Source organism: Astatotilapia calliptera, chromosome 8 (genome assembly GCF_964374335.1).
Source record: "Astatotilapia calliptera chromosome 8, fAstCal68.1, whole genome shotgun sequence".
In the NCBI taxonomy this organism is placed as follows: Eukaryota; Metazoa; Chordata; class Actinopteri; order Cichliformes; family Cichlidae; genus Astatotilapia; species Astatotilapia calliptera.
The window spans coordinates 26613542-26626072 of record NC_137429.1 but is presented as its reverse complement, the minus strand read 5'-3'; the positions used below and the strand labels follow the sequence as shown (position 1 = coordinate 26626072).

The following is a 12531-nucleotide window of genomic DNA, read 5'->3' as shown; positions in this document are numbered from 1 at the left end:
TAACAGATAATCAGTTTCACAGGAGTGAGAGGTTTATATATAAACTGCTATGTATGTGGGCAGTTAGCATCTAATTAGAGCAACTGTTTGCAGAGATTAGGGCCTGATGACATTTACATTCTGTGTTAAAATAGCCATCTTCTTCACTGTCACTCATCTACATCTACTTAATCCTCAGAAGGCTCTAGAGGATTACCACAAGATGGACTATTAGGGTGTGCCACTCAATTCTCCACAACACATGGATCGTGTTTTTATTCATTGTCAGTGCTTTAAAGTCCTCATCATTGCAGGTATTGAGTTTGTCTGGGGGAAAGACTGAAAGCCAAAGTCTGACATGTTATATATCAGAAAGACTGAATGGAGTCAGAATAAGACTCTTTCCCTTCGTTTGGTTACGTTTTTTATTGGTTTTCCAGCACTTGATGAATTCCAAGAAGCTTTTGTCCTGTCTCATTCGTAATGTCATTTGAACTTTGTTTACCTCATGAACTAAGAAAGACGTTTGGCTATTTTTTTTTTTTTTGCTTAAAACTTCAAGGTCAACAGCTAGATGATAACACTGCCTACTGTTTGTTTGCTGCTGAGTAATAATAGTCTGCATTTGGAGATTGCTGCTATGAATAATAACGCCTCTTGGCCATCGCTCTCTGAGACTGGTTCTTCCTGTTCAAAGGGAGTTTTTGCTTCCCACTGTCGCCACAGTGCTTTCTCGTAGGTTAACTGATTGTTGGGGGTTTCTCTGTTTTCTCTGTATTACTATAGGATCTTTACCTTCCAATATAAAGTGCCTTTTGGCAACTATTGTTCTGACTTGGCACTACAGAAATAAAACTGAACTGAATGTTACACCCCGGCCTAGGCAACCGGGGTGCAACGCAGGAAAATAAAAATAAGGAAAATAAAAATAATCCCAAAACGAGATTTAAAGCAAAATACCACATTTATTTACATCACCCAAACACCAGACGTCAAACTATTTACAACGGGGGGGAAGATCGCGACCATGACACACTGAAACACAGGGTTTAAATACATAGAGGGAGCAATCAGGGAATGGACAACAGGAGGGAAACACAGCTGGGGCAAATCAGAACTGACGAGACAAGAAAGCGTAAACTGAAAACACTGAGATAAGACAGACTTTCAAAGTAAAGCAGGAAACACATTACAGTCACGCCTAAAACAAAACACTGACAACACCGAATCGTAACATGAATTAGAATATGAGTTGTACATGTAGCACTGGGGAGTTTCATGTGAATATGATTGTATAATGTTTCTTTCAAAATGTACCTGTCGCTTCAGTTTATTTCTAAAAAAAAAACCCAATAGCTTTGTCAAAACGTGTTGGTTTAATCACACAAACACACTGTATGTTAATAAACGTGAATAATCTGAGAGCAGCTGCTGTGATTCATTTCTCTTCAAACATCTTTTTCCAGAAGTGTCTGCAGGCTGATCTCCATTTTTGTTCCCTCTTTGTCCTTTTTTTTTTATCTGTAGAAGAAACAGGCACCCAAATATTAGAAAAAGAACATGAGTTGAGTGTATGAGGTGAAGTTTTGATATATATATATATATATATATATATATATATATATATATATATATATATATATATATATATATATTGCAGACATAGAGGACAGTTACAAGTACTTGGGGATCCCGCAGGCGAATGGGAACCATGAAGAGACCGCTAGAAAAGCTGCAACCACCAAGTACCTGCAGAGGGTCAGGCAAGTCCTGAGGAGTCAGCTGAATGGTAAGAACAAGATCTGGGCCATCAACATGTACGCCCTGCCCGTGATCAGGTACCCTGCTGGGGTAATAGGCTGGCCAAAGGAGGAGATAGAAGCCACTGACATAAAGACAAGAAAGCTCCTTACCATGCATGGAGGGTTTCACCCCAAGTCCAGCACCCTGAGGCTGTACGCTAAGCGGAAGGAAGGGGGCCGGGGACTGGTGAGTGTCAGCACCACAGTCCAGGATGAGACAACGAACATTCAAGAATACATTGGGAAGATGGCCCCAACTGACCGAGTGCTCAGTGAATACCTCAGGCAGCAGAAACCCAAGAAAGAGGAGGGAGACGAGGAACCATCATGGAAGGACAGGCCCCTGCACGGTATGTACCACCGGCAGATAGAGGAGGTGGCTGATATCCAGAAATCCTACCAGTGGCTGGACAAAGCTGGACTGAAAGACAGCACAGAGGCACTAATCATGGCAGCACAAGAACAAGCTCTGAGCACAAGATCCATAGAGGCTGGGGTCTATCACACCAGGCAAGACCCCAGGTGCAGGCTGTGTAAAGATGCCCCAGAGACAATCCAGCACATAACAGCAGGGTGCAAGATGCTAGCAGGCAAGGCATACATGGAACGCCATAACCAAGTGGCCGGCATAGTGTACAGGAACATCTGTGCCGAGTATAACCTGGAAGTCCCGAGGTCAAAATGGGAGATGCCCCCAAGGGTGGTGGAGAATGACCGAGCTAAGATCCTGTGGGACTTCCAGATACAGACGGACAAAATGGTGGTGGCTAACCAACCGGACATAGTGGTGGTAGACAAACAGAAGAAGACGGCCGTAGTGATCGATGTAGCGGTTCCGAATGACAGCAATATCAGGAAGAAGGAACACGAGAAGCTGGAGAAATACCAAGGGCTCAGAGAAGAGCTCGAGAGGATGTGGAGGGTGAAGGTAACGGTGGTCCCCGTGGTAATCGGAGCACTAGGTGCGGTGACTCCCAAGCTAGGCGAGTGGCTCCAGCAGATCCCGGGAACAACATCGGAGATCTCTGTCCAGAAGAGCGCAGTCCTGGGAACAGCTAAGATACTGCGCAGGACCCTCAAGCTCCCAGGCCTCTGGTAGAGGACCCGAGCTTGAAGGATAAACCGCCCGCAGGGGCGTGCTGGATGTTTTATATATATATATATATATATATATATATATATATATATATATATATATATATATATATATATATATATATATATATATATATATATATATATATATATATAACCATTCCACTCTTCAGTCTCCACAGAGCATGACTCTGCCATCTGAGAAAGTTAAATATATAATTGAAATTAACATTAGGAAAAGAAAAAATGCTAATACATGTCATTTTCAGACAGCTGGAATTAACATAACTTCACTCTGAGTAGGAAGCTGATTGAGAGTCCAGCTGGATTCAGCCTGCTTTGCTCTGTTTTCCATGTCATGGAGTGCAGAGATGATGCCATCTCTAGCCGTTGTGAGGTTTTCATCAAAGTCCATGAGGTGGAAGGATTTTGAGTGGTTAAGAAATTTTTTGTAAATGTCTTTCACCATGTTCCAGGCCACCAATGTGCAGCCCCGGTTGAAGTAAGCCCATGTGAAAGATGCAACCAGGGAGAAGCAAGCAATTGCTGCGTCAGCCAGCAGTTTACAGATGTGAGCAGCAGCTTTTTAGGCCCTGCTTTTTAGAACCACAGTCAAACTGGAGCTCTTCTTTGTGGCCTGAGGATGTGAGGGTGTGACTTCCACAAGTGAGTCATCCAGAAAGAGGAACTCAAGAACAGTATTTACCACCAAGCTGTGGTGGTCAGCTGCAACTTGATGAAAAGCATCCGTTTGGAACGCTTGCTTGTGTGAGAGCTTGTAAAAGAGCTGAGCAGCTTGTTGGACAGGTGTGTGAGGAAGGTCCATCAAACCTTAGGGCAGGGATAGCTCAGTAGGTAGAGTGGTTGCCCCCTGATTGGAAGGTTGGGGGTTCGAATCCACTGAGAGCCTATCCTGTGGTACTCCTGAGCAAGGTACCATCCCTACACACTGCTCCCCAGGCGCTGCACTGGTGGCTGCCCAATGGGTGAAATGGAGAGGAGTAATTGTCCTACAGGGACTAACACATTACCTGCTCTGCTTTAGGTTGGAGGACTGAGGGACACATTTGAAGACCCTCCACAGCGACCTTTATGTAGCAGGTAGAGGAGAAGTGTGAAGGACTGTGTTAAGGATAATTACTGGTTCATTTCAACCTTGTGTATTTTCTATTAATGTAGCTGCTTTGTATCTACGAGTCAGGCCAACTCCACACTCTCCAGCTCTCATGTAGAGATTCAAGGCAGAGAGCGTTTTCCTCTTTTAGGACAAAAAAGCGGAAACTGCCTGAGGCTTTTTTTCAAACAAAGCTTGTGCATTAAAAACACGGTCATGGTGACATCAGCCATTGTTTTCTGGTTAGAGATCAGCTTGCTTTAAAAGTTTACCTAAACCACTGCATGTATGTGCCAACCACATGATATATTTATTGAGATTAGCGACTGAGACTATAAGCCCACTATAAAAGTGTTTATCGAGGTCACAAATCAAAGGAGCATTTGGACGTTGTCCCATAGACCAACTGGACTTCTTTTATAAACCGTTAAAAGCAATCCAGTGTTAAGTCCCACATGGGCTTCATTGTTCAGAGCTAGTCTTTTATATTCAGTCTGTGGAGCCATATCAATAGGCAGTAACCCAGACTGCAACCAAACCAATTCTACATTAAATTCTTTACTCATGAAACACCACATTAGATCGTTACCTCTCTTCTGAACAGCTTTGTGAGACATTTCTCTTCTTGAAATTCCTCCTGGAGCTCTTCTGAGTCTCCATCTGAGTGAGACAGAGTTGCTGTGCAGAGGTCCAGGCCTGTGCAACAGGCAGTACACCGTCTCAGAAGGAAGACTTTACATTTCTGCAATTCTCAAATATCTGTCAAGCACTATGCGAATGCACAATAAGGTTAGGTGAGATGGTGCCATTCTATCAACATTAAATCCTTTGTATATGTCTTCTCTCTAAGCTACCGCTACTGCTTTAATGAATTGTTAATGTACTGATGCATTACAGAACAGCTATAAATTGCTCACAGGGGCTAGTTGTAGGTTAGATATCCTCCTTCACTTCAAGAGAGACTGACAGTGTTATTCCAAACGCATTAAAAAAAATCATGCTCAAAAGATCTTGGTTTATTGACTCTGGGTACGCAGCACTCCATCAGCTCCATCTGTTGTCTAAATTCTCCCAAATAAGCACTCTCCAAATAATAACAGGTGTGTTTTCTGATGAGAAAAAATGTTTAAAGAGAGGTTAATGACAAAGACTTTACACACCTGATACAAAGACAAAGTTACAGCAGTCTGAGTGAAGGACGTGCACTTTCAGGTTATATCAGAGCTGCAGTAAGAAAGAGTATGTGATCTTGCGTGTCTTGATGTGTGTGTATTTGTGTATGTGTGTGGAATATGCAGCAGATCGCATGATTCTGGAACTTGACATGAAACCAAATAAAAGTCTAAATGGGACCAGTTCCAAAAATAAACAAAAACAAAACAAGAAAACCCCCCCCAAAAACCCAACAACAGTGTCAAGTCTTGTTGTCACATGAAATGATTGTGGGCTTAATTTAAACAGTTGTTTTTGCAGCATTTTTGTGAAGCAATTAAAGTTTCATGTTGTGCTCCACAAACTCGCACTTCTGCTTGATAACCAGTAGTCTGTAGCAGAGAGCCTTTTATTTGTGGCTGCATTATTGCTCAAGACTCTTCGATGATTGTTTACTTTAAAAGAACACGCCACTAATTTAAATCATTGAAATCTGTTAGCTTGTCATCTACAGTTTGAAAAGGATGAAAGAGAAGAAGCAACCGAAGAGCTTTATTCAAAGTAACTCTTTATTGATTTTTTTTTGTTTAGTTGTTTATTGTTTAGCTTATTTTTGTATTTTGAACAGCAGTGCAGTGAAAGTGTGGCCATACGAGGATAGTAATAAACTGCTGTACTAATCCTCTAATTACATTATGTCACACAGCCTTGAGTTAACATGTACTTGTGTTGTTTAATATCTCATTTTTTGTCTTCTGATTTGTGAGTGATCAGCTTTCTTTTTTTGTGAAATATGGTCTCTGCTTACTGTGCCTCATGCTGATCTGATTGTGTTGCCTGAATAATCAATGATATGCCATGACACACTGGAATAGGGTAAAGGAAGGAAGTCTAAGCTCATGTGATCATGTTCATATTGAGGGCAGCATTGGTTCCTAGTACAGCTGCTTCACTTCAAGTGAAAATAAACAGTTTAGGTAACTAGACAACTAGCCTCTGCTGTTTTACTAGACATGCTTTCACCTCCAGTAGTATTCTACTGATCGCAATGATTATTGTGGTGCCAACCAACTTCCCAAATGCAGCAACAGAATTGCAAAACTCCTCAGTGCAAACCTAATAAACTCACTGAAAGGTAGATAACACAGATTGATGAAAAGATAAACAGTCGCATTGTTTATTTATTTATGTAGAAATAAATAAATTCACAAAAACTAACCCAAAAAGTTAAAGCAGTAGAAAAACTATGACTCATCTTCCTCATTTTAATGAAATTGAGTAAAAGTGGAGATACAGCCCTTTCTTCTGTCAAGTACGCTATGATAAAAGCTTTCCGGTTAAGCTTGTCAAAGTAAAACATAAAAGTGCCCACGTGCACATACACCAGGTTTCTGTGGCGAAAACAGATACCCAACAAAACATCTGAAAACATGCACAGAATGACGTCAGCTACTCATGTGAGTCAAAAGCTCAGGTTTCAGATTGCTTTGTTTCAGTCATTTTTTGTCTTTGTGATATTATAGAAAGGGGATGTCCCGAATCTAGTCATCTCTAGGGACGGACTATGGGTGTGAGCACAAAACCCCCCACCCAGCTGGCTTAAAGGTAGGTGGGGAGGCTTGTTTCACAATGAGTCCCCAAAAGTTTATTCTGTTCATCTGGACATACCGTCTTCAGTGGAAGAAACGTTTCGTCGCTCATCCAAGTGACTTCTTCAGTCTCAGCTGACTGCAGGTCTCCCCAGTCTTATAAACAGTCAAGATTTACTCACCTGGATGATTGAGCATACATCAAGACGTTTAACAATGAGAATAAATCCGTCCAAACATAAAAAAAAATAATTGTTTCACTTTTAATGCTTTGAACTAAATTAATGATGAACAAACTCTTAATTTCATCGTTTCAAAAAAACCAAAAACTGAATGTTGTTTTCTTGTGCAGTGTCCCTTATTTTCTCGGTTTGTCTCATTCGTGTGTTTATTTACCTGCATGGCATATAACTAATATATGTATAACACACGTTGCTCAATTACAGAAAAAAAAAACCCGTGGTGAGGTTTGTGCTTTTATTTTAAAGGGAAACTTAGCCAACTTCCGCTTTCCTCTGCCTCGTTCTTCCTACTTGACAGCCTTGTAACGAGTTTCTGAGACAGCATGCAGGCTGGCAGGCACACTGGCGGAGCAGAGCGCTGAGGGGCGTCCTGACAGCAGCAGCGGTAGCGGCGGTACCAACAGTGGGAGGAAAACAACCTGTTCTCCAAGTTCTCCACAGTTTCACTCCGCCTCTCTACAGCCCTAAAAACCAAACTCCAGTTCCATTAAAAAGTTTGCTCTTTCCTCTGAGGGTGGTGGAGATCATCATCATCATCATCGTCGTGTGGCTTCTTGAGTGAGCAGTGGTCATGTCGGGATCGCACTGCAAAAGTTTGTACCCCTTCAGCGGGGAGCAGCACCAGCAGGGACTGAGCTTCGAGGCAGGGGAGATTATTAAGGTGGTCCAGGCTCTGCCTGGAGGCTGGTGGGAGGGAGAGAAGGATGGAGCCAGGGGATGGTTCCCCTCCAGTTACGTCCAGGTCCTGGAGGTAAGGCTGCAGAATCGATTGTTTTGACTTTTTACTGCATTGGACTGCATTAGATGAAAATGTGCTTGAGTAAATTGAACTTATTTGGCTTTAATTTTGATGAAAACAAGCAGAAAAGTGTATTTTTAATGCCTGTGTGACTCTTGACACACACACACACACACACACACACACACACAGTAACAGCTTGGTTTGAACAACAGATGCAAACTTGAAGATAAAGACAGCATTGAATGATGCTCTAACAAATAGTTTTCCCGTGCTGTGCTTATCAGATTAACTCAGACCTTCCCAGCAGTCACCTCTCCGCCTGGCTGAGCGGCTGCGCACTTCCTCATTCCATACGCATTCCAATGAAGCGCTCAGGTCTCCTCTCTGTGCGCCTGACTGCTCTTCATGGTCAAAACCTTTCAGTCCTCGCCCTATCTATCCCCTCTGTGGGTTTAGCCACACTGCTGCTACAAGTCTCACTAGATCTCATACCTTAACATCGGCATGTATGGCTCTGAGAGGAGTAGTCGGTTTTTGACACCACCCTGTGTTCTGAGAGTTGGTTACAATCCTGTTGGGCACTAAGCCCAGCATTCTCAGCGATGGCATTTTTATCTTATCTAGATAGCATATGCAGAAACTTGATTAGTGACAGCTGAATGGTGCTGATGAAAAAAGGGCCATTTGCAGGGGTAAAACAAAAGACCGTTCAAGCACAGCATCTCTTATCTGGTCCCAGACCAGTTTAGGGACAGAGCTGATGGGTGGGGCAGTCGGGTGGTGCAGGTTGAAGAGTTTCATCAAGCAAACCACAGTGAGCTCTAAAGGTGCAACATGTTGGAAATGAAATGGCAGAAGGGTCTTTCTGCCTAATAATAGGGTGATGTTCACATGTTAGTGTTTTAATCATGAGTTTCAGTATGATATGGCTCCAAATAACTTTAATGAATCATGACACTGAAAGGTGTGAAAAGTTGCCTTTTATAATGAGTAAAGGCCAGGCAGAAGTCAGAACTACAGCCCCACACACTCCCATGTTACACTGCTAACACAAACCCCCTTTGGGGTCGTGTCAGGGAGGGGATCCGATGTAAAACTGGTCAATCAAACATGCGTCGCTAGCCGCTGTGTTGACCCCTCATAGCAAGGGAGCAGCAAAAATAGCTTTTTAAAAAGATCTCTATGGACAGTTTCCCTCATCATAGTCAGTGCATGATGGGTAGTTTGTTTTTAAATCTAAAATATCCACATGTGCACTGGTAAGACCTAAATGTAGGGACATTGCTGCTTTGACTGATGCATGGACAGAGGTAGCTAAAGCTCCCTCGCAGACTGATCAGCACCAGAGCCCAGATTACTGTAAGAAGTTTGAATACTGAAATAACTCGAAATGATTCACCGCGGCATGTGCATGTGTGTACATACATGTGTGTCATCTAGGAAAAATGTGGTCCTGGAAAGAAGTACCACAAACATAGTTTTGTGTGCTCTGGCAGGTGTCTGTTTGTCTGACTGTCTGCCGGTCCACGGGCAGATTGTGTCAGCTTTGTTTGAGATGTAATTACAAGACTTCACAGGTGTGTAGTAGAAGGCTGCATTCCACAAGGATGTGTGATTCCTTTTTGTGTCTTTGACATTGACGACATTTCATCTCATTTTGATTTTATGTGTTTTTGTATCTTTAGGTGTTTTTTGTTGTCTTTGAAGTAATATTTTTCTGGTTTTTCTGATCATTGTTTCTCTGGACTTATTTTATCCCTTTTTTTGTTTTTTGGTTGTTTTGTGTCTCTTTGTGTCTTTTTGCTGATTTTGTCCCATCCTGTAGTTATTGTGTCTTGTATTTTTAGGATTATTTTGCATGACTTTGTAGTCATCTTTGTCTGGCTTCAAACCTTTTGTTTCATCATGATAACACAGCAGTCCTTTTAAGCATAGTGCAAATTCTACATGTCAGTCGCACAATAAACAAACATTTGCTTGTTTCTTACTGGTATAATCTTCATTGTTGCTGTTATTCTGTGGATGAAGGATGAAATATAGTTGCATCAGAGCTAGACTGAATGCACTACGATACGTTATAGGCCAGAAATCACCTTTGAAATGGTCTTAAAAACTCTGATTAGGTGCAGTCCTCATGGTAAGAATACTAAAAAGATGGCAGAATATATAATTTTGTAGAACCGGCCAGTCTTCCCCTGCTGGGTGCACTGGCACTTTTTGTAAATCTCTGATGCAATGTGAGGAAAGAGCTCACCCCTTAAACACGGGTGCATTTGGAAACAATAGCTTGCTTATCTGAAACAAGGTGTGACTCATCACACAAATAAAATTTCTCCCCAGTTTATTGTGAACCCACAGAACTCTGCGGTCTGCAGATCATGTTTGATATATTCAATGTTGTGGGTACAACCGCCAGAAGTAACCGCTTACCCACAGTTCCTGTCTGCACCGGAGTGGAATCTTCTAAAAATAACCTTACACATCAGAGAAATGACACAGGAGTAAAGTGAGGAAAGTCACTCATCAGTTAGCTTTGCTGGTTCAGTATTGAGCTGGTAAGGTGTTTTTCCCCCTGTTCTCTAACAGCATGAGTCAGTCTGTTTTCCCCAACAGGCCAGTGACGTACACTGGGTTATGTTAAGTAGTGATTCTAAAGCCGACCATAGGTGTGAATATGAATAGTTGTATGTAATATATCTTAGTTCTGCAACAGATTGGCAGCCTGTCCAGAGTGTACTCTCCCTCTTTCCGTATATCAGCTAGGATGAGCTCTAGCCCCCTGTGATTAGCAGAAAATGGGTAGAAACAGTTAACTTTGAGTGAACTAACAGTTAGTTGACAATATGAACTAAAACTAGCATCAATGGCATTTTTTCCAGCATCAACAAAAAGTGCAGGTACTCCCCAAATTAATTTACTTGTCCAACTATGATTGCAGGGGGATAGTTATAGTGGGATTAACCTAAAAGTTAGCAAAAGTACCAGTTCCAAGAGTGAGGTAAAAACAGAAGTCGAAGTGGCCACAACCCTATAAAATACATTTTAACTTTAAAATTCAAAAGGGATGGAGATATATATATATATATATATATATATATATATATATATATATATATATATATATATATATATATATATATATATATATATATATATATATATATATATATATATATATATATATATATATATATATATATATACGTATGTATACATATATATATATATATACGTATGTATACATATATATATATATATACGTATGTATACATATATATATATATATATATGTATGTATATATATATGTATATATATACGTATGTATACATATATATATATATATATATGTATGTATATATATATGTATGTATATATATATGTATATATGTACACATATATATATATATATGTATGTATATATATATGTATGTATATATATATGTATATATGTACACATATATATATATATATATGTATATATGTACACATATATATATATATATATATATATGTATATATGTACACATATATATATATATATATATGTGTATATATGTACACATATATATATATATATATATGTGTATATATGTACACATATATATATATATATATGTATATATGTACACATATATATATATATGTATATATGTACACATATATATATATATATATGTATATATGTACACATATATATATATATATATATATATATATATATATATGTACACATATATATATACATATATATATGTACACATATATATATACATATATATATATATATACTGGCGACCTGTCCAGGGTGTACCCCGCCTTTCGCCCTATGACAGCTGGGATAGGCCCCAGCGCCCCCCGCGACCCTGAAAAGGATAAGCGAATGGATGGATGGATATATATATATATTCTTTTTTTTTTTCTTTTTTTTTTTTTAAACTGCCATATACACTTAAGGTGATCGTAAACATATAAACCAAGATAGGTTTTGCACTAAACATTCCTTTCAATGTTGTAAAGATTGTCATTTTAACATAGGAGTCTGTGATCATTGGCTTTCTTTTAGATGTTTAGATGGCCATTAGATTAACTGCAGTTTTGTTTTTTTTGTTTTTTTTTACTCCTACATTTGCTTCATTTTTCAGCTCTGAATTTACAGCTACGCCTCATTAACTCAGCCGGTGCCGTTTGCATGTTGTGAAACTGGTGTCATTAAAAGTTGCCCAATTAGTTATTGGAAGTAACAGTTTGCAATGCACCCATGCATGCACAGACATCATTGCTGGGTTTATCTTGTATGAAAGAAATGTTAAAAAGGTAATTACTCTCAGATAAGATTTAAATTGTTTCCCATATTTCCTCAGAGTTTAAAATTCAGGGCAGAAAAGCAGTTAAGATATCAGTGATTAAAGAAAAGATTTAATCCCCCACCACCTCTTTCCACCCCTGTAATGTTAATCCTGTCCTAATGAGCTTAATGCAATATTAGGTTAAAGTATACCTCTGTCAACACAGACTCTACTACCAGGATTATAGCATTATAATCTGGAATGAAGGTTGACCTCCCACTTCATGTAAGCTAAAGTCGACATATTGAAACTTGAGATTTCACAGTCAGTGTGTCATCTGGGCTGTAGGTTGATCAGACATGTTTTGAAGGCTGTAAGATTGCACAATGAAATGACTAATAGTGAAAAAAAAGCCACTTCTGTATTTTCCTCATTTAGTTTACGTATTCAAACCTCTGTCAAAAAAAAATCTGTTCTCTGGCGCAGAGTAACTCCGCTCCCTAACCTTCAGAATCATAAGTGATCATAA

The 12531-nt window shown here is 39.8% G+C and overlaps 1 protein-coding gene and 1 long non-coding RNA gene across 2 annotated transcripts in view; one reads left to right on the top strand and one right to left on the bottom strand.

Moving 5' to 3' along the window:
- Nucleotides 1–419: 419 nt before the first annotated feature.
- LOC145430484 (uncharacterized) lies at nt 420–1401 on the bottom strand. Its single transcript, XR_013911054.1, has 2 exons — nt 1215–1401; nt 420–839 (listed from the first exon to the last, which is right to left on the bottom strand). It is a non-coding gene; the product is annotated as an uncharacterized LOC145430484 (long non-coding RNA).
- A 5879-nt stretch (nt 1402–7280) lies between these two features.
- Nucleotides 7281–12531, top strand: part of gas7b (growth arrest-specific 7b) — a 58625-nt gene continuing 53374 nt past the window's right edge. Inside the window, exon 1 of the mRNA XM_026177417.2 lies at nt 7281–7724. Coding sequence (XP_026033202.1) covers nt 7545–7724 — 180 coding nt within the window. The 5' untranslated portion in view covers nt 7281–7544. The remainder of the gene's footprint in view (nt 7725–12531) is intronic.